The sequence below is a fragment of the Mus musculus genome, chromosome 6 (genome assembly GCF_000001635.26).
Source record: "Mus musculus strain C57BL/6J chromosome 6, GRCm38.p6 C57BL/6J".
Classification (NCBI taxonomy): Eukaryota; Metazoa; Chordata; class Mammalia; order Rodentia; family Muridae; genus Mus; species Mus musculus.
The window spans coordinates 88463923-88485084 of NC_000072.6; the positions used below are offsets into that span (position 1 = coordinate 88463923).

The 21162-nt window shown below is 48.3% G+C and overlaps 1 protein-coding gene across 1 annotated transcript in view; it reads left to right on the plus strand.

The window, feature by feature from the left end:
• The first annotated feature begins 1486 nt into the window (after window positions 1–1486).
• The window catches only part of Ruvbl1 (RuvB-like protein 1), a 32158-nt gene continuing 12482 nt past the window's right edge, over window positions 1487–21162 (plus strand). The window contains exons 1-7 of the mRNA NM_019685.3: window positions 1487–1746; window positions 3644–3730; window positions 9155–9287; window positions 15205–15356; window positions 18196–18285; window positions 19041–19190; window positions 20486–20549. Coding sequence (NP_062659.1) covers window positions 1606–1746; window positions 3644–3730; window positions 9155–9287; window positions 15205–15356; window positions 18196–18285; window positions 19041–19190; window positions 20486–20549 — 817 coding nt within the window. The 5' untranslated portion in view covers window positions 1487–1605. The remainder of the gene's footprint in view (window positions 1747–3643; window positions 3731–9154; window positions 9288–15204; window positions 15357–18195; window positions 18286–19040; window positions 19191–20485; window positions 20550–21162) is intronic.

The window sequence follows — 21162 nt, forward strand, 5'->3', positions numbered from 1 at the left end:
TGCCAGTCACATGCCATTTCTGCTTCCAGTCTAGAAACTCTCTATTTTTACTCTGTCTTTATTTTACTCTAGAACTCTCTAGCTGCCTTTCATCACAGTCTTCACTGCTACAGTCTCTAGGCTTGTCTTCTTCATATTACCGGCTCAGCCCACAATACTATTAATATAGGTGGAAAGACTGAGAAATCAAACAATGGGCCTAAAGTTGCACCACAGCTACACATTGCACAGCACAGGAAGGTGTCTCCTGGCTGACTTAAAAGTGAGGAAAGTGAGGGACACAGGAGGCAGAGGCAGGTGGATTTCTGAGTTTGAGGCCAGTCTGGTCTACAGAGTGAGTTCCAGGACACCCAGGGCTATACAGAGAAACACTGTCTCGAGAAAAAAAAAGTGAGGGACACCTGCTTAGAGAGCCAGAATGTTGAGAGAGTAAGCAAGAGTGTTTGCCGTCCTTAGTATAGCCCTTCTTGAAAATGAAGCATTAAATTTGGACTATGGCAAGGTGGATTGTGAAAACAAACTACCATATTTGCACCAATATCAGAGCCGTTGATTATTCAAATGAAGGACCATAGTTTCACCATTCACAGGCAGCTTTTGTTCACCTACCTGGAGACTTGCACCCACTCCAGACTGATGAAAATATCTGGTCAGAGTATGGTGGTAGCACCTTTAATGCCAGCAACTCAGGAGGCAGAGACAGGTGGGGGCCCTGGAGTTTTAGGCCAGGCAAGGCTACACAAACACATCTTCTCTTTTCCTTCCTTCCTTTTTTTCCTTTAAGGGTTTTTTTTTTTTTTTGTTTGTTTGTTTGTTTGTTTTTTTTTTTTTTTTTCCGAGACAGGGTTTCTCTGTATAGCCCTGGCTGTCCTGGAACTCACTCTGTAGACCAGGCTGGCCTCGAACTCAGAAATCTGCCTGCCTCTGCCTCCCGAGTGCTGGGATTAAAGGCGTGCGCCACCACCGCCGAGTTTCTTTAAGGTTCTTATTGGGCATATGATGACCAGAATTATGGCATGAAGTGTTTGAAAAGTTTTGGCTGGAATAGTGCCTTCAGGATCTAGTGTATTCTGGAAAAAAAAAAATGGGAGCAGTGGGGCATTCTCTGGGTGTCTAAATAATTCGGTGAGCACTGGAGAAGTTTGGGCAGCTGCTTTGCTGATGATTCTCTCAGGACATCCAAGCACCTGGAAAAGATTTAACATCTGTCAGTGAAGAAGTTAACTCACCCTGGCACAAATATGTTATTCTAAAGAAAAAAAATAGGCATTAAAAGAGGCATTTATAATTAAAAACCTGTCATTCACATTAATAGTGCTTAAGTACTTAAGCAGTTCTCAGTCAAATGTGGCCAGGGCAGGAAATGTTTGCCCTGGGGGAACTTATCCTGTGACACAGACGGAAGTTACTGGGCGAAACTCAGCAGCCGTGACCAGCGTAGCTTTTAGCCAATAGAAAGCGAAGCCTTCTCGCCTCCCCCAATGACATATTGATAGGGGCGGGTCCAGGAGAGCGGCCTAGTAACGGCCGCGTGGTAACCCAGGCGCCTGGCGTGCGGTAGTTCCTACCACTCCACGCAGGTTGTGTTCCTAGACACTCGGCAAAATGAAGATTGAGGAGGTGAAGAGCACCACGAAGACGCAGCGCATCGCCTCCCACAGCCACGTGAAGGGTCTGGGGCTGGACGAGAGCGGCCTAGCCAAGCAGGCGGCTTCGGGTCTCGTGGGCCAGGAGAACGCGAGAGAGGTGGGCGTGGGGCTTGTGCGCGAGGTGTGGGCGGCGGGACCAGGATCCACTAAGATCTAAGAAGTAAGGATCACACTAGCGAGCAAAGGCTGCATCCTTTGCGGGTCACGGCACGCAAATTAGACCTCACCGGAAACGCAGTGGAAGGCTGTGCGGTTAAGTATAGAATTGACTACGTTTTCAGAGTTGATATGGGTTCTTTGGGCCTGGGAGCTGATCTGTTAAGTGGAGCGGTGAGGACTGTCTGATCTATTCCCCATCCAAGCACTCCAGCTTTTCCAGGTCAGTCTTCCTAAAGTCATGCCAGGTCTTTCTATCGGTTCTGTTTTGCACATGAAGAAGTTAAAGGTGGGTTAGGCCGCTTAACCACCTGCCAGTTTAGCAGTAATGAGGCTGGTATCTCCCTCCCCCTAACCCCCATCAAATCAGTATTCTTCCCATTTCTTCAGCCTCCTCCACTCTGAACTCTGCAGAGGTTCAGTGTCTACAAAAACTTGCTTTTTTACATGTGGTGAAGACTGCTTTCTCAGCCTCTTGCACACAGAAAGTGCCAGCAGCAAAGAGCATCATCTATCCAAAAAGGGAAATGTTTGACCCTAGCATGCTTGCATCTTTTCTTGCAAGCAGGTAGTAGCAGTTTAATGCTTTCTATTGGCCAGGCAGCTTTGAGTCTATTGTTTCTTATTTCATTTCTGTCCATGTGACATTTCTGTGTATGTGACTTCAGAGGCTGCTCTAGACCTGCATCTGCACCCACACCAGCAGCCTCTGGTACTCCATATCTTATCCTTCCTATTCTTTGAATGTTAGCCGGTATTTATTTTTGTTTGTTTTCACGACAGTCTCACTATGTAGCTCTGGCTGTCCTGGGACTCTGTAGACCAGACTGGCCTTGAGTTCACAGGGATCCGACTGCCTCTGCCTCCTGAGTGCTAAGATTAAAGGTGTGGGCCATTACACCTGGCTTCCTTAGCTGATATTTCTTTGTTTCTTTTCCTGTTTGACAAAATGTGCGCAAATGCAGTGCAGTCATGTGACTGCCATGGTGCTCTGGTAGAGGTCAGAGGTTCTTTCCTTCCACTGTGGGATCCAGGGATTGAACTCAGGTCCTCAGGTTTACACTACAAGTGCTTTTCACCCACTGAACCATCTCACCAGCCCTTGCCAATTCTTTTATTGGGTGGATTCATAGCATACATACCCTTTTTGTTTAGATAATGTTGCTGTAGTCAAACTGGCCTGGAATGCACAGCCCTGCAGACTCTGTTAAGTACTAGGTCTGTGCTGGTCCCTGCTTGCCTCAACCTCCCCTTTTCCATTCTGTTCACTATACTTTGGCTGCTGCAGCATGTTGTCGCTTAGACATACCAAACTTATGCTTTGGTTATTTTGAGTTTGCAATTTTTGTCTGAAATGTAGATTTCTTTTTCTTTTTCTTTTTTTTTCAAGACAGGGATTCCCTGTATAGCCCTGGCTGTCCTAGAACTTACTCTGTAGACCAGGCTGGCCTCAAACTCAGAAATCTGCCTGCTGCTGCCTCCCAAGTGCTGGGATTAAAGGCATGTGTCACTACTGCCCGGCTGAAATGTAGACTTCTGCCCAGGGCTTCAAATGTTACATACAATGTATGAGAAAGTCCCCCTCCACCCCCACCCCACCCCCAGCCCTCGGTAGCCACTCAGCGTCTCATTACCCTTCTCTCTTCGTGGCAGCAACTATACGGTGTGAGCTGGAGCACGTGGCTTTGCTACCTCACCTCCACCGCTCCACTCCACAGCACAGCACTGGTATCACAGCTGTCTCGTGTCAAAAGAGTGTGCGAGCTGTGTGGACCAAGCCCTGAGCTGGTTCCACCATTATGCATTTAAGACTGACTGTTTCTTTCTGTTTTGTGCAGGCATGTGGCGTCATTGTAGAATTAATCAAAAGCAAGAAAATGGCTGGAAGAGCTGTCTTGTTGGCGGGGCCTCCTGGAACTGGCAAGGTGTTCATTCATTTTCTCTTTCTCTTTTTTAAGCTACCCAAGACATTGATATTGATGTTTAAGCTCCATTGAATTCATGTCTTAACTAGTCTCTGTCTAGCTGGAATAGTTAAATGAATGGTTTAAAAACCAATGTGCAGTTTTAATACAATTTAGCATATAAAATCTGTGGTCTAAAATTAAAATTACCCTGGCCTACCTCCAGAGCAGAGGTAAAGTCCTTGGAGGGCACTTTAAGAGATGTAGGAAGATTGGCCTTACAGGGAAGGAAAGGACTTTCTAGGCAGGAGACACCGTGTTGGAGATTTTGAGTGGACACCCACTGTGTGTGTGTGTGTGTGTGTGTGTGTGTGTGTGTGTGTGTGTGTGTGTGTGTGTGTTTGTGCATGCTTGTGCACATACTTGCACATATGCACCACAGTGCATGTGTAGAGGTCAGAGGACATCTTTCAGGAGTTGCTTTTCTCCTTCCGTTGTGGTGTCTGGAAATCAGACTCCATGCTTGTGTGGCAAGTGCCTTTACCTACTGAGGCATCTTGCTCACCCCACCCCACCCCACTTTTTTTTTTTGAGGCAGGGTCTCTCTCTCTTGTATCCCAGCCTGGCCTCACACTTGGTGTGTAGCCAGGCTGCCGTTGAACTGCTGCTCATCCTGCTGCTACCTCAAGTGCCAGGATTGTAGGTGTCAGTCACCATGCCTGACCCGGTGGGACACTCACCAGAGTCACCAGAGTACCTAGTGTTCCTCACAGGGGCCGCAGAGACCGGGCACCAGGCTTGTGTGTGCTAAAAATAGGCTCTTGCCTTCTTTCCACACCTCACCCCCCACAGTTCTTAAGTCAGTGGTGAGAGAATAACTAATTCTTACTTTGAAATCATAACTGTTGAATAGATGGTGTGTGGCCCTGGCTGTCCTAGAACTCAATACGCAGATCAGACTGGTTCTGAACACAGAGTTCCACCCCCTGCTTCCTGAGGTAGGATTAAAGACGTGCCACCTGCAGGGCTATCTTTCAGGGTCTTACTGAAAAGGGAAGAGCTGTGTTAGTGAATAGACTGAACCCAGAGGCCTCTAATGACAGCATCTGCTGGTCCACTCCATGGGCCATCTGCTTGTCATAGCTTATGTCTTGCTCTCTGCCTTCCCTCTCTGCCCAGTTGTTTTCCTAAAGTGCATTGGCTGGAAGTCTTTTATAGGCTTGTCTGTGGCAAAGGTCCTGTTCTCCTTGTTTGGTGGTGGTTTGTTTGAGACAAGGTCTCCTGTAGCCCAAGCTTGCCTCAGACATGAAGAACGCTTGTGTTGGGTACAGTACTCTGTCCGTGTTTCTTCCTTGGTTGTTTGTTTAGAAGTTTGGTGTGTTTCCTTTAGCAATTCATTATCCACTCAATACACACACACACACACACACACACACACACACATACCTATTTTTTTCCTGTCTTGATGTGACTTGTGCTTTCTTAAACATCAGTATGCTGTCTCTGATCTGTTCTGGAACATCCTCAGCTCTTCCCTTTGCCCATTTTCTTTGAAGTCGAAGTTGGAATGTGGAATTTCAGCCTACATTTGGCATCCTGGGTGCTAATGGCCAGACGTGATGCTGAACGTCCTTCAGGGCCTTTAATAAGGAGCCATCTTTTCCCACACTGTCAGTTGGACTAAAGTTGAGAAGTGGGAGGAGTAGGACTGACAGACTAGTGTGGTTGGCTCGTCTGTGCCTTATGGCAGGGGAGATGATTCTTTTTTTTTTTTTGACATTTGCTATTTCTTTATTTCTGAACCATTTGAAAATGGGGCTCCCTGCTATTTACCACAGCATCTTCATCTTACCTCTGGCCTGACTCCTCCTACTAATGAGAAGTTTATGTTAGCATTTCTTTCAGTTTTTATAAACTAAAAATAATTAAGAAAAAGGATTAGAAGCAGGGCTAGGAAGCGGATGTCTCAGGAACATACCTTTCAAGGAAGGTGTGGGGAGCCCTGTCCGCTGCATGGGGGGGTTCGTGTTCAAGCTTAACTGATGTGTTTTGCAGTGCTGGGGGTTGACCCCAGGACACCGAGCTACCAGTCGGAGAAAGGGTCTCACTGGCTTGCCCCACAGTGGTAAGAAACTCCTTCTGTAGCCCAGGCTGGCCTTAGGTTTTTGTGTTTTCTTGTCTCAGCTTCTCAAGTAGGTGGGATTACAGGCATGCACCTTGCTGCTCAGTAGGAGTATGCCTTTGAAAATAACACAATTGATGTTTGTTTTGTTTTCTTTTGAAAACCGACAACCAGCCGGCCTGGAGACGGCACAGCAGGAAACTGTGCTTGAGGGTCTTGAGGGTCTATTGGAGCACTTACCTTGGACGCTGGTGCTCAGGAGGCCAGGACAAGAGGAGCAGCCAGTCTGCTAGGGTCAGAATTTGCATCTCAGATTCTGTCTCTGACGTTGAAGTGGAGATGACTCATCAGTTTAGGGCACCTGCTGACCTTGCAGAGAATGGAGTTTGGTTTCAGCACTCACAGTGAGCACCTTACACGGGTCTGAAACCCCAACTCCAGGGTTGGATGCCCTCTTTGGCCTCTGTGGACATGTGAATACATGTAGTGTACTCACAGACACACATGTGTACACATTAAAACAAAAGGTAGAGAGTGACTGAGGACGATGCCCAGGGTCAGCCTCTGGCCACACACACACACACACACACACACACACACGCAGTGACATGTAGACATGCCATATGTATGATATGTAGAAAAGTGGGTTCTTCAAGTTCTTTCAGCTTTTCCCTTTTATTATAAACTTCAGACTACCTGCTGTGTAGATGTCTAGTGACCCTGGAAAGAGAAAGTCAAAACAACAACAAAAGCAACATCTCTGTGTCTTTACCTTCCTTTCATTTAGAAGAGTTGCTGTCCTCCACCATTTTGTTTTCTCCAGCCCAACACTACTCCCTCCAATGTCCCCCAGTTTCTCCGTGTAGCCCTGGCTGTCCTAGAACTCACTCTGTAGACAGGCTGGCCCACAACTCAGATATTCATCTGTCTTTGCCTCCTGCGTGCTGGGATCAAAAGTGTGTGCCAGCACCACTGACATTTTTGAAACATCCAGAGCAGTTGGCTTTGTTGAAGTCTTCATGGCTGTCCTGTGGTACCTCTCTGACTCTTGCCTCTACCCCCAAAACTTGTCATTCTTTGTTTTGTTTTTTCCCCTTCAAAATCAGTCTTGGAGTGGGAGACACTATGTACCTTATTTAGGAAAAAAGGCTCCCTGCATTTTTTTTTTCTTTTTTTTTTTTTTTTTGCTTGTGGAGTTGGGTGTGGCTAATCTAAGAGACTTCTTACGTTTCCTTAGACTGTGGGCTTCCTGAGAGGTTAGTAAGTGGCCCTGCTCTGTAGGTTTCTGGACTATGGGGTCTAGCACACACCACACACACCAGGGGACTTGAACTCACTTGGAGCTGGCACAGAACCAATGGGTTAATGCCTTGTACCTCAGGTAGATTCCCTGGTGGCTCATCTTTTTTTGCCTCTGTGGCCCTGTTTCTATTCAGGAGTTTCTGTTTTAACGTTGTATGTTGTCAGTAGCTACACTCTGCAGACTCTCATGGCGTAAGTTGTCCGTGGTTCTTGTATGTCTAGGTGCTTTGTGGACCCCTGGGGTTTTTGTGGAGTTGGTGCCATGTGGCTCTTGTATAAATCTTTTATTCCTCTACCCCTTTATTCTTTGTGATTCTGGGACAGTTTTCTCCGAGGAAGTATGAAGCACTCAGTCCTTGGCCTTTGTAAGCATTTGTGACTTGATAAGCATGGAGGCGTGTGTCGTCTGAGGGGAGATTGCTAGTGCGCCTGAAGATGAGGCTGCTGAGGCTGCTTCCCTTCCTGCGGAGACTGGGCACCTTTACTGAGCCAGTGCAGCTCCATTCCTGAAGACCTCACGCTATTGACGGCGGGACGGGTGCTCGGACCCTAGAACATCGCCCTTCAGATGAGATGGAAGGAAACGTGCTCAGCCTTCTTTCTGGAGCAGCTTCGTGGTGGTCACGTGGTGCTCACACAGTGGAAAATAGGGCTCTGGGCAGTGCTTGCATCCAGGCTGTCTGGCCTAAGGAACCTGTGTTTCAGTTTCTTAATCTTAAAATACAAACCAGGACCTGGGCACAAAGGTGCATGCCTACAGTCTCAGCACTCAGGCAGTCGAGGCAGGAGTACCAGGCTAGCCCATCAAATCAAACACCAACAAAACAAAATGTCAAACCAGAGCAGGCGGATACAAAGGAGAGCGTGAAGCTGATGGCCTGCTGGGGGTTTGTGGGGTAGAGTGGTAGTTAGATGTGTTCTCAGACGCTCTAGGGCTGAGAGGGCTGAGGGGGCTGTGGTAGGGAGGCACCTGCTGCCGCCGGCCGATGAGAAGCACCTAGAGCCAGTCTGTAGGCGGCTTGTTTGCTCCGTGAGCTCTAGCCTAGTACTTTAGTCTTTCATGTGACTGACCAGGTCTCCCGTGCTGAGGTTCCTCTGAACGGCAGCAGAGTTAGCACTACTGGCCAGCTCTGTCTCACGGGCTACTTTATGCACGTCACTGTATGTTCACTTGCTGCCAGAGTCTGCTGTCCTGAAACATCGCCAAGGGACTGAAAGGAGGAAGAGCACCACTGGCAGGTCACTTACGGTGCTGCTTCCACGTTCTCTCAGGTCAGGCCACCAGCGTGAGAGGCTGTGGCGTCTGTGAATACCTTCAGCTGCTCTCGCTCAGCATTCGTCTTTCATCCTGCATATCTTCCACAGCTCTCGCCTGGGCAAGGCCTTGCTTAGCCTCTGCCCACTGTAGCTGTGTTACCAGCACCATTTGTGTCTCACAGAGCTTGCTAATGTGTCACAGAAGTCTGCCTAAGGTTTCGTTCTTTATGGGCCACTTAACATAAAGTGGACATGAAGTGATGCCTTCCCTGAGTGCTGATTTCTGCTGGCCTAGAGGTTGGTGTCTGTGGTAGTTCTGCTTGACCATAGAAAGCAGTGTCGGGACTCACTGTAGCCTGAGCAGATGGGCTGGATGCTGTCTGAGGTTGTGAGAAAACAGTCAGGAAGGCGGTGCTGTTTCTGTCGAGAACCTGTTCTGAGACACCACTGCAGTCCAAGTGTGCCTGTTCCTAGGTTGTGGCTCTTGGGCTGTGTATTACCCCCCCCCCCCGTTCCCTCCTTGGTAGAGTGGGGAAGGCAGTGGAATTACTTAGATGTGAAGCACTTGCAGTCAGGCCTTTACTAGGGAATAGTTCTAAGTGTGATGGTGACCCAGGCTGGGTGTGCTATGCAAAGAGTGCACAGAGACCTTCAGACATGGAATGTGCCTGTGAAGGTAGAGAATAGGACAATACTGTTTCTGCCAGATGCTCTCGTAATGACCCACATCTCTAAAGCAAATGTCTTCTCCTTGTCGTCCACAGACAGCCTTGGCCCTTGCTATTGCTCAGGAGCTGGGCAGTAAAGTCCCTTTCTGCCCGATGGTGGGTAGCGAGGTATACTCAACTGAGATCAAAAAGACAGAGGTGCTGATGGAGAACTTCCGCAGGGCCATTGGTGAGTGTGGGAGGGCAGCCACCAGTGGGTGGTGGGTGGGGAGGGTGGCCGTCGGTAAGTGGTGGGTGGGTGGTGAGTGTGGGAAGGATGGTCACTAGTGGGTGGTGTGTGGGGAAGTGGCTTTCTTCTCCAGGTGCCTTGCAGCTTCTTGGTTGTCAAGATGGTGTGTGACAGCTTGTAGCTGTTTCTCTTTTAACATTGTCAGTATGTTTGCAAGTTAATGACAAGACCTCAGTGTTCTAACCAAAGTGCTTCAGCAGTAGAGCATATGTGGTCCCTAGTTATGGCCCTTGGCTTCTTCACGTGGTAAGAGTAGCTGTAACTCAGTATCAGAGGGTAGCTTAGAGGTGGGGTATGGTTTCACAGGCAGAGCTCCAGGTTTAATCTAACACCAACCTCCTCAGGGAAAGCTGTGGCTATACAGTGATTTTTGAGCCAGTTTTGGTTGGCCTGGAACTTGCTATTTAGACCAGGCTAGCCCCAAACCCACAGAGAGCCACTTGCCTCCGCCTCCGCCTCCCAAGGGCTGGAATGTCCTACCACACTGGCTAAAGAAATCTTTTTAAATGCATGTACACATGTGCATCAGGCTTTTTTAGCGCCTGTGTCTAGCTTTTGAGAGTGGCTGTCCATTCAATAGTTTTTGTGTGTTTGTGTGTGTGTAGCCCTTACTGTTTTGGAACTCACTCTGTGGAGCAGACTGGCCTGAACTCAGATCCACCTGCCATTGCTTCCTGAGATTAAAGGCGTGTACCACTACCACACCCCATTGAATAGGTTTTGACTCAAGCCACTCATGATGTGCTGAACTGCCATAGTATCTGGTCCTTAGTGGTAGCCAAAGGAGTTGTGGCCTGTCAAAGCAAGGACACTAGGGTCTGGCTAAGCTTTGAGACTTGTGATGCCAGCCACTTAGGGCCTGCACTGCCATTACAGTGCCAGGCTGTTCATTCTTCTAGCCAAGCTTCTCTGTCTGCATTGGCATTTGGAGAAACAGTCTTAGAAAGCTAATTACCTTGGCTAGTGTCGCGACTAGTAAGTAGCAGAGCTGATGGGAGCGCAGGTAAGGTGGACATTTAGGTTGATTTTCAGGTTTGCTGTTCAAAAATGGGTTGGTCAGAGCATGCTCAGGTGTCTATAAAACATCTGGATTCCTCAGCACATCTGCACAGACCCCCCCCCCCCGCAAAGTAATCTTTTCTTTTTTCTTTTTAAGATTTTATAGTGTGTGTGTGTGTGTGTGTGTGTGTAAAAGAAGTATTAAGGAAATGTACTGGACGACTAGAGGTCGGTAGGAAAGGAGATAGTCTGCTGCCATAGGCCAGGGTCAGGGCTTTACCCTGAGTTAAACCAAGGCAGTTAAGTGTAAGATGCCCATGGGCTCTAGTCCAGCTCTGCAGTTCCCTTCCTGGAGCAGGGCAGAGGGAGGCCCACTGGGGTCTGAGCAGGAGGTGGTGCTGGAGGGGTGGGTGACTAGATGCAGGAGAAGTCTGTGGTGCAGTTGGTTCTTAGGGTTTATAGAAGGGTTGGTTGTGGGTACAGAGACGGGGGCAGATGATGCCTCTGAGTTCTGCTGTGCTTGTGTTTGAGATGAGGGGAACTATGAGGAGGGGGGAAGGGGGTGTTCATAGTTGCTGGGGAGACAGAGGGGTATGAGTCTTTGTGGCCCCAGACCTGGCAGGTAGTGCTGCTCCCTCGGTTTCCTGGTTCATGAGAGAAGCAGATGGCTTTGAGGAAGATGAAAGCTTTAAGGAAAGCTGTGTGATGCTGCCTCATCCTGCCCTGTTCCTATTCGCACTATGAGAAAGTTCATTTCTACGTCTTCTGAGGGGTACTAGGCCACATCTAGCACCTGGGTGACTCCCACTTTAAGTCAGAGACATTGGTTTACAGTTTTATTCCTGCTTCCTTTTTTTTTTTTTTTTTTGTGATTGTTTTTCAAGACAATTTCTTTTTTTTTTTTTTTTTTAAAGATTTATTTATTTATTTTATGTAAGTACACTGTAGCTGTCTTCAGACACTCCAGAAGAGGGCATCAGATTTCGTTACGGATGGTTGTGAGCCACCATGTGGTTGCTGGGATTTGAACTCCGGACCTTTGGAAGAGCAGTCGGCGCTCTTAACCACTGAGCCATCTCGCCAAGACAGGGTTTCTCTGTATATCCCTGGCTGTCCTGGAACTCACTCTGTAGATCAGGCTGGCCTGGAACTCAGAAATCTGCCTGCCTCTGCCTCCCAAGTGCTGGGATTAAAGGCATGCGCACCACCACTGCCTGGCTCTGGTTTATAGTTTTAAAAGCTACAAAACAGTTAGAGAGGCAGCTCAGTGGTTAGGAACATCTCTGTTCTTGTAGAGGACCTGAATTTGGTTCCCTGCACTTACCCACATCCACCTATCATTCCAGTTCTGGGGCATCCAAGGCCCTCTTGTGGCTCAGGACACCTCCACTGTGTAAGTACATCCAGAGACACAGAGAGCATAAGTGAAATAAGGGTTAGGGTTAGAACAGTGAGAACCTAACTGAGCTGTGAAGTGGAGCTCACGGGGGCCCCTTGGCCCACACGGGTTCCAGTACCCATGGCTCTCCCATCTGCTTCCTGCTAGGTGGATGACAGCTAAGACTGAATGATTTGTTGGTGGGCAGGACCTGGTTGGTTTACCTCTTGCATCTGAGCTTTGCTCTTTGTCCAGGACTTCATGAGGGTCTGAACAGCAGCAGAAGTGGCTCCTGGGCTCTCCAGGGCTGCAGATCTTGCTGAGAAGTAGTTTTTGTTGGTTTTGTTTGTATTTTCTGTCCCTTCTTTGTGCCCTTCCCCCATGTCCCTTCCTCACTCCCTTTAATTTTTAAGATGGGGGTCTCACTATGTTGCCGTTTTGCCACACTTGCTGAGCTTAAGGGGTCCTTCCTTGCCGCAGCCTGGCAAGCAGCTGGGGCCTCAGACATCCTACCCAGCACACTTCAGTTACTAAAACTGGGCCGGTGACTTTCTTTTCCTTTTTCTGTGATGTGCTGCTGCTAGTGTCCCTTCCTCCCTCCCTCCCTCCCTCCTTCCCTCCCTCCTACTCTATTGGCATTTGAGAGAGGACCTCACTTTGTAGCCTCCCTGTCCTTACTTCAATCTTCCTGCTTCCCCTTTCTTGGTGCTGATTGAAGGCCTTTCCCACACCCAGCTCCCTGTAGTTTCTTTTAACTCGCTAATTAGTTAAATAGCAAGTTATTACATTTGCTTTAAATATATGGATAGTTTCAAATTTTAAAAATTTATTTTAAAATGTTTTGCTGACATTGACAAAGTTTGAAAAAAAAATGAGCCTCAGGTAGGAGCATGCATTTGGATGAACCATGAAAAATACAGATGAATTAATTTACCTTAGCGCCTGGCCATGGTTTGGAGTTTGGTGGGGGGGGGCAGGAGTTGCCTATCTGTTGATGGGAACAAGGTAAAGAGAAGTTTATCCATCCTTGAATATCATGAAAGGGCAGGCCATCAACTGTCTTCAGAAAGGAGGCCTGCTCATCCCCCTGCCCTGTGCCTTTGAATTCTGGTGAGGATGGCAGAGGGGGTGGGGGGAAACTGTATACTGACCAGAAATGAAAAGCAGGAGTCTGTGCTATTTCCTTGATGTGATGAAGGTCCCTGTCAGGGGTTCGGAAACCTGAGCCAGCAGATGAAACCCGTCATTTGTGTCATTTCTGCCAGAGATAGCACCGCTCGGCCTTTCTCCTAGCAAACAGCAGGTCTCATTGTCTGTCACCCACACCCCTGCCTGCTTGTCAGCACAGAGCAGCGGCTAACAAATAGAGGCACCAGTGAGCGATGGGCAGCCTCTGCCCCTCCTGCAAGAATTTTGGGTTGCAGTCAAGGGAGCTGCTCTCAGGGGATGTGTAAGATTTGTTGTAAGCTCACTCAAAGGGACAGTTGCTGGGTTGTCACAGTCCTCCACTGCACTCTGTTCCCAGGACTCAGGAACTGAGAATTGGGTAAATAAAGCAGCAGTGTGGCCTTGCTTGGGGCTGTTCCAATGCCTCCATTTGTAGGCTATCAGGTGGATGGTGGACTGGGCTGTTGGAGTGTCTGTCCTGATTAGGTTTCTGGGAGAAAGCTGGCACTGAGCCCATGATAAGGTAATGGCCACATTTGAGATGGGGAGGTGATAGAGAGCGTTCACACCCTGCCAGTGTGGCCCTGTGAGATTTCCATATCAGACAGGTAGCTGAGTGCCAAGAATTGGCATCCTTCGATCAGGAGCAGCCATCATGCCCACTCCTGTAAGAAGAATGGGCATTGTTTACTGTCTACACTGGGCTCTGCTGAGCCTAACTTTAGAGCCTTCTGCAGAGAGGATGGTGTGGGTACAGATGGGCTGAAGGACGGCAGTGTCCCCTAAATGGGTATGGAGGTGAGAACCATGATCACAGAGCCAGCAGAAGAGCAGAGCAGTCTCCTCAGCGGTGGCTGTGCCTCCCTCACCAGGTCTCACAGCGCTGCTTACTTAGACTTTACTTTCTAAACACACAGAACATCCATGTTCTCAGCCATTGTCCCTTTCCATGTGAGGATGGTCTTGATTTCTTACACTGTAGAGAAGTCACGCTTGCTTTGGGCTTCACATTTATTTTCATCTGCCCTGATGGTGCCTTTCCCAGTGTGTTCTCTGTTCAAGATTCATCTCTACTGTTACGTGTAACTGTAGCCTTCTCACTGCTGGGAGCCCCATGCTTCTGGCCATGTACCTTAGATGGCAGGCTGCAGCAGATCATCCCATGCTATTTACATTCCCCCCGGCCGAACATAGACCTTAAGGTAGCTTTTCAGAACTGAATTCTTGGTATCACGTGCCTTTCTCCTGTTAGCGTTCTGGCTGGAGGTTGGGAGTAGTATTTGTTTTTCTTTTTAACTTAACCAGGGAAAATGTACAGAAATCATCAAGTATGTCGTCATCAGCTTCAGCTCAAAGTTGGATTGGCATAAAGGCTTCATCTGTCCCCTTCAAGATTATTTGGAGCAAATTGTAGATAAGGCTTCTGGTGTGTGTGTGCGTGCGTGCGTGATTGCATGTGTGCATCACATGTGCCTCCTTATTCCTTCCCAGTGAGGTTCCAGCAGGCAGCTGAAGCTTCCCAGTACAACATTCTGTTAACATTATTTCAAGTTAAATTCAGGGCTGGATGTGACAGCATATATGTATAATCCCAGGAGTGGGGAAGTGAGGCAGGAGGATTAAGAGTTTAAGATCAGGCCTGGAGAGATGGTTTAGCATTTACGAGCATTTTCCTTTCACCATTTGAGTTCCAGAGATCCAACACTCAAGGGTGGTTAGGATAGTTCAGTGGTTAAAGGTACACGCCTAATTATCTTCAATCAACTTCCAGAATCCACTTGGTACAAAGGAAGAAATGACAGACAACTTGTCCTCTGACCTGCACACATACACTCCTGTATCCACACACATTCGTGCCCAAACAAAATAAGTGTTCTTAAAATTTTTTTTTAGGTTGAAATCAGGGACCATGGGAGTGGCTCAGTAGGTTGCAGAAGACCTGAGTTTAGTTCCCTGTATTCATGCAGGGTGACCCCTGTTTTCATTCAGGGTGACCTGTAAACCCAATTCCAGGGCACCCAATGCCCTTTTCTGACCTGTGCAGGTACCTGCAGTCACATGCATATCTTTCCACAAACAAACATGCACACATACAATTAAATCCTTAAGGTTGAGCAGTCAGATCTCCTGCTCTCCAGTTTGCACTTGTGGCTCTACTGTTTTCTGTCCACAGTGATATCCTTCTGCTTATATTATTAAGGTTGGTTTGCCATAGATGTTTATGACTAAGAGTTTTGGGATGTAGGTGTGTGAGAAAAAGGTGGTGTCCGAGAAATGGTTCTACTCTCATGGCCCATTTACCATCTCTTTCAGGGTTGCGGATAAAGGAGACTAAGGAGGTTTATGAAGGGGAGGTGACAGAGCTCACTCCCTGTGAGACAGAGAACCCCATGGGTGGGTACGGCAAAACTATCAGCCATGTGATCATAGGGCTCAAGACTGCTAAAGGAACCAAACAGCTGAAGGTGAGTGTGTGGAGCTCTTACCTTAACTGCCCAGCACTGTGTGGTGTGTGGCTCTGCGAAAGGTGTCCTGAGTTCTGTGCACTGTGGCTGTGGAGCTGCACAGGTCATTGTAGGGTGTTAAGTCACAGAACAGGAGAGGGTGCAGGACCCAGCCCTTGAAGATTCAGCATCTTTAGCTGTTCTCTTCCTTCTAGAAAACCACACGTGTACATTAGAATGAGCTGGTGGGTACGTGAGGAGCCTGCCTCTGCCATCCCGTATTCCATATGATACTCCATAACCAAGGTCTAGCCATCTGATGCACACAGAGAGCAGCGCCTAGAGGAATCTGTCAGACTTGCAGACAGCTCCCGGGCCACAGACTTTTTTTTTTTTTTTTTTGGTTTTTCAAGACAGGGTTTCTCTATAGCCCTGGCTGTCCTGGAACTCACTCTGTAGACCAGGCTGGCCTTGAACTCAGAAATCCGCCTGCCTCTGCCTCCCGAGTGCTGGGATTAAAGGCATGTGCCACCACGCCCGGCTAGCTGGGCCACAGACTCTTACTGCAGCTCCTCATAGGCTTCCATGGTTGACGCTCAAAGGTTGCAGTGTACTGAGTAGGACTTTGCGTCTGACTCTTGAATCTTTCTATCATTCCTTAGGACACAGGCCAGGATGCTTGGGATCAGAGCATAAACTTCAAAGTCAAAGGGAATTGTACATGAAGTGGCATGGTCTCTGAGCAGCTTTGTTTGTTTGGGAATACTAATTAATTATCCCACAGAGTCCTGGGGGTAAAACTTCTATCTGTCGTAGCTCTGCACTAGTTATTAACACGATGACTGGTAAAAGTCATCACACCCTCCTTGAGAGTGTGTCGGTCCTATGCTGACAGCTTCCGCAGATGCGTCCCGTACTGTGAGTCCATGTGTGTGCACACACCAAAGCCCCCTCTCTTAGAGGTAAGTGAGCAGCTGCTCCTAGAGGCCAGAGAAGCCTGCATTAGCCCACCCAGGGCAATGGCAGGCCGGCTCTGCTCTCGGCCATTATGCCGTCTGCCTTGCAGCTTGCTGTACAACCCAACAAGTCATCAGGGCTCTCAGCTCTTCATGGAAGCTGCTAGGTCAGATGGGTGATTTCTGTCTTTACTCCACTCTGATGTTTCTGGTTCTGTGATTCTGTGAGGTTGTTTCTTGGTCACTGTTTTATGGAGAGCATAAAAATGTCACTTCTTCAAAGAGCCATTTCTCTTTTTCCTAGCGGGGCTCTTCATCCCGTCCCAGGAGCTTACCTCGGCAGAGCTCTCTGTCGAGCCAAGTGCTCAGGCTCCATTCTGTACTCAGGAGGTGTCCTAGCGGAGGGGGCGTGACCTTCTCAGTAATCAGCTTCAGCCAATTCATTTGGGAACTTAGCCAGCATAAAAACACTTGAGAGGAGACTCACACACACAGTATATTCTTAAGTGTATCATATATTCAAAGACCTGCAACTTAATTTGACCTATCCATAAGGCCACCCTGACAAGTTTATTTAGGAAAATAAGGGGAAAGTTAAAAAGTTGCAAATGTGTCTACTTGTAGATACTTGGAGCAAATGTAGATACTGTCTAGAAGAACCAGAAACATGGTGGGTGGTCTAGTGTGAAGGGCATGTCTCAGTTTGTTCAAGAAGCAAGCACTTAGTCATCTCCCAGGCCTGCCTTGCACACTTGGCACGCATTGTCCTGCTACAGCAGTACCTGGCTGGTAGCCCCTCTCCACCCAGCAGCAAGGTAGATTCCTGGCTTTGCAGCTGAGGTGGTAAGTGTTCCAAGGCTCCATTGAGGTCAAATTTAAAATATTTGCTTATTTAAAAACATTGCTTTTAAGTATGCATCTGAAGGGATTTTAATATACAGTCACACAGCCATCATCACAGTCTAAATTTAGAATATTTCCATTACCTCCAGAAGGAACCTCAAGCCATTGATGGTGTCTCCCAGCCCCACCCTTAGCCCAGGCAGGCATTAAGCTATATACTGTCTCTATAGGTCTACTAGTTGACAGAAATGGGGCCATAGGGTGTGCTTTCCTGTTTGGCTTCTACCTGGTGCTGGGTCTTAACTCTTTAATTTTATTTAGAATATAGCTCCAGTTTCCCCCACTACAACCACAAATGTAACAGCTCTGAAGTTTAGCCTTGAGAGATGTATCTAAAAGATACTGTTCTAGAATGCCAGTAGCCAAGGGCAAGGGTCTGGGGAGCCCAGGGAAGCAGCAGGCCTGTGCTTGCCAGTCTGCCTGTGCCCACAGGCAGGCCCTGAGCACTGGCCTTCTACTCAGAACCCAGGAGAGTCCTAGCTTGTGTCTCATATTTAATTTTATATATTCCTGATGTGTGTCTCAGGGCTATTTAGGAGATGAGGAAACAAGGCTCTAGAATCATGAGCCTATCAGAAATCCAGCCTGGTAAGCTGGCACTGGCAAGTTCTATGATAGAAAGGGCCTGGGCTTCTAGAGGGCAGGTGAGGAGCATAGGAAGGTAGAACAGAAAGGGACAATAGGGCTGTTGGTTCTGTGGTCAGCGTCATCCATATAAGGGCAGCCAGAGCCACCCTTAGGGACCCTGTTTTCACTCCTTTATGGCCTATGAAGCTAAGGAAGTTGAGAGATATCTTGGTACCCTGTGGCTGGCTTGTGGGCTCACTTGCCCTCCTCTCCTGGACTATTCACCCTTATCCTATCTGACATGCTCCCCACTGGGGGATGCTCTATGCACTTGTTAGTCCTCTGGATATACCATAGAGAGGCACTTTGTAGCATGTTAAAAGGAAGTCAAACATGCCTTGCAGTTCTCTGAGTCACCCTTGTTTTCTTTTCAGCTGGACCCCAGTATTTTTGAAAGTTTGCAGAAAGAACGAGTAGAGGCTGGAGATGTGATTTACATTGAAGCAAATAGTGGAGCTGTGAAGGTAATGTCCTCCCTGGGACAAAGCACTAGGCCTGATTTGTGAGTCACGAAGACCCAGGTGCTGGAGGAGGTGGGCACTGTCTGGGGCCATGCCATGGGAAGGACAGAGTTGTCCCTCTGCGAATTATAAAGTTTCTTTTCCTTATCTTCATTCTTTAACCTTCTCATCGTGAAAAGAGACAGTCTGTTAGAAATACTAAGACCTGTTTAGAGGGGGAGAACAGGGTGAGAGACCAAAACAACTTTAGTCATTTTCAAATTGAAATGTGCAGTGTATTTAATCTTCCTTTATCTCTCTGGTATTTTCTTCCCAAGATATATGCATGTGGGAAGGAATGCGGCATTAGCTGGCATTCTTTTCGTATCTGATTCCCAGTGTCCTGTACAGTGTTGCTCACTGTTTAATGGATGAGCATAATACTTGATATCAAGCAGTAAATCACCCACCTACAAAAGAGTCTGAGCAGCTCCCTCTGTCTCCAGTTAATCTGCTGGATTTGCCCTTTATCGGGAAGTGCATACAGTTACGGGTGTTGGGGACTCTGGAGAAAGTATCGGGTATCTGTGACCCGCCGGTAGCTTCCTTCTCTTGGCAGAGGGTAGTGGGCACACTGGGTTGGGCACATGGGGGGATTGTCAGGGAGGCTGTCGTTGTTAGGCTGCAGTTGGGACCCGACCCTCTATCTCACTGAGCTCTGCCATTTGAGGGCTGGGCAGTGAAAACCCACACAGCATTCACTGTCTCTCTGTCTACAGAGGCAAGGCAGGTGTGACACCTATGCCACAGAGTTTGACCTTGAAGCTGAAGAGTACGTCCCTTTGCCAAAGGGAGATGTGCACAAGAAGAAGGAAATCATACAGGATGTGACCTTGCATGACCTGGATGTGGCTAATGCGCGGCCTCAGGTACTGCTGTGCTGCTGTGGGAGGAGCTCTCGGGCAGCCTTTTGTCTCTGCCTGGAAGCTCTGGGGATGAATCGGCAAGGTCTTGCTGCCACTTTGGAGGCAGGCGCTCCTTTTCTCTCTGTGATGTTCGGCAATTAACATGGGCATGAGCTACGCAGCACTCCTTTGTTCCCATTCTAGTGCACCAGTCACAGATGATTTCCTGGGCTATTTCTTCTTGCAGCCAAGCCTCCCGCCCTGAGCTAGCCAACTTCCTCCCTGGCTTCTCTCCAGCAGTGACTTGTGCCTGGATGCTCTAGGTATTGCTGACAGGAGGGCATGAGTGCTGTGTGAACCCTCACAGGGTTTCTGAAAGCCTCGCACAACTGTGACCTCCCTCCACTTAGCAGAGCCTTGCCACCTTTAGCTTTGAGCTGGACCCAAGCCCGCAACTCTGGAGGGACAGTAAATATTTAGACCTTGACTGATAACTGTAGGAAAGGATGTCATTCCATAGCCACAATTCTGAGGGACATGATTCAAAGAACCAAAGTACACAAATTCCTTACTGGTGGCCTTTCAGGTTACATTTATCTTCATCCTCCCTAGGCCACCTCTGCAGCAGCAGTGGAGAATGGGCCCATCGAGGCTTTGTTCAAGAGATTGTTGACATCAGTCCTAGACCAGCAAGTGCCTTTAGGAGGTAGATGTCTGTCTCCAAACTGACCTCAGAAGCCTCTGCTTTAGGCAGAGTGTGGGGACAGAGTGTCAGCAGAGCAGCTTCCTAACAGGAGGGGCCTCGCAGGAAGATGGCACAGACAGCCAGAGCTTTGAGTCATAGCTTTGGTCCTTTGTGCATAATCCAGGAGTAACAAATTTTAAAAGATAAAGTGGGAGAAGAGGTCACCCTGTTCACTCTACTCCCAATGGAAAGAGTTTGTTTGATTCCTAGAGGTCTGGAGCCTGTGAAGTTCCTCTGTGTTTAGAAGCTTATCAAGGAAGCTGGGCATGATGCCACCCACATGCCTTAATCCCAGCAGGAGGCAGAGGCAGGTGGAGCTTTGAGTTCAAGGCTGCCTGGTCTACAGTGCAAGTTCATGGACAGCCAGGGCTACACAGAGAAACCCTGTCTAAAAAAATGTACATACATGAAAACACATACATGAAAATATAAACTTTCCAGGGGGCTTGTGTTGGCATCTCCAAGTGAGTTGACATTGGAGACCAGTAGGAAGCAGGGGAATTAGGTTTGGTAGCCTCCTTAGACAGCATGGTCATTCAGTCTTCTCTGGCTGACTGAGTCTTCTCTTTTCCAGGGTGGGCAAGATATTCTGTCTATGATGGGCCAGTTGATGAAGCCAAAAAAGACAGAGATCACAGGTAAGAGCTGGTGATCTGCCTGCCCCCAGAGCCTACAGTAGATCAGGACCCTGGGTGCCAAACCCAGTGGCTGTATGTGCTCCTCTAAGTAAAATAAGCGTGGTGATGGTGTCTTCCCTCCTCTGAGATCACAGCTTAAACCTTGTCATCTGTGCTCTGTTTAGACAGTAGTGTGCTCTCTGGTCCTGGGCACCTAGAGTTTCTGGTCCCTTTGGGGTCCTAGGGATGTTGAGAAGTGGAGCGAACTCTGCTGCCATGGCAGCACCACCTTCTTCCCTCTGCCCTGCTCTGGTGTGGCCTTTATACTCTTCCCACCTCTGTTATCGTTTCCTAGCAACCTGTAGGTTGGTGACTGTGTGTGAAGCATGAAGTCTCTGTGATCTTGGAGGTCTCAGCTGGACGAGCAGCTGAGACGGTTCTTCCAGATCCCAAGAGCAGCTGTGTCTGGATTTTGCCTGGCTTTGTGTGGCTGATGAGACAGGGTTTCACTGGTTAGTCTAGGATCACCTTGACTAAGAGATGCTGCATTTCCTCCTCAGCCTTCCTAGTTCTGGGGTCACAGGTGTGTGTGCTGCATGCAGCAGCAACCACTGTAGTCTTTTGCCCTGAATTT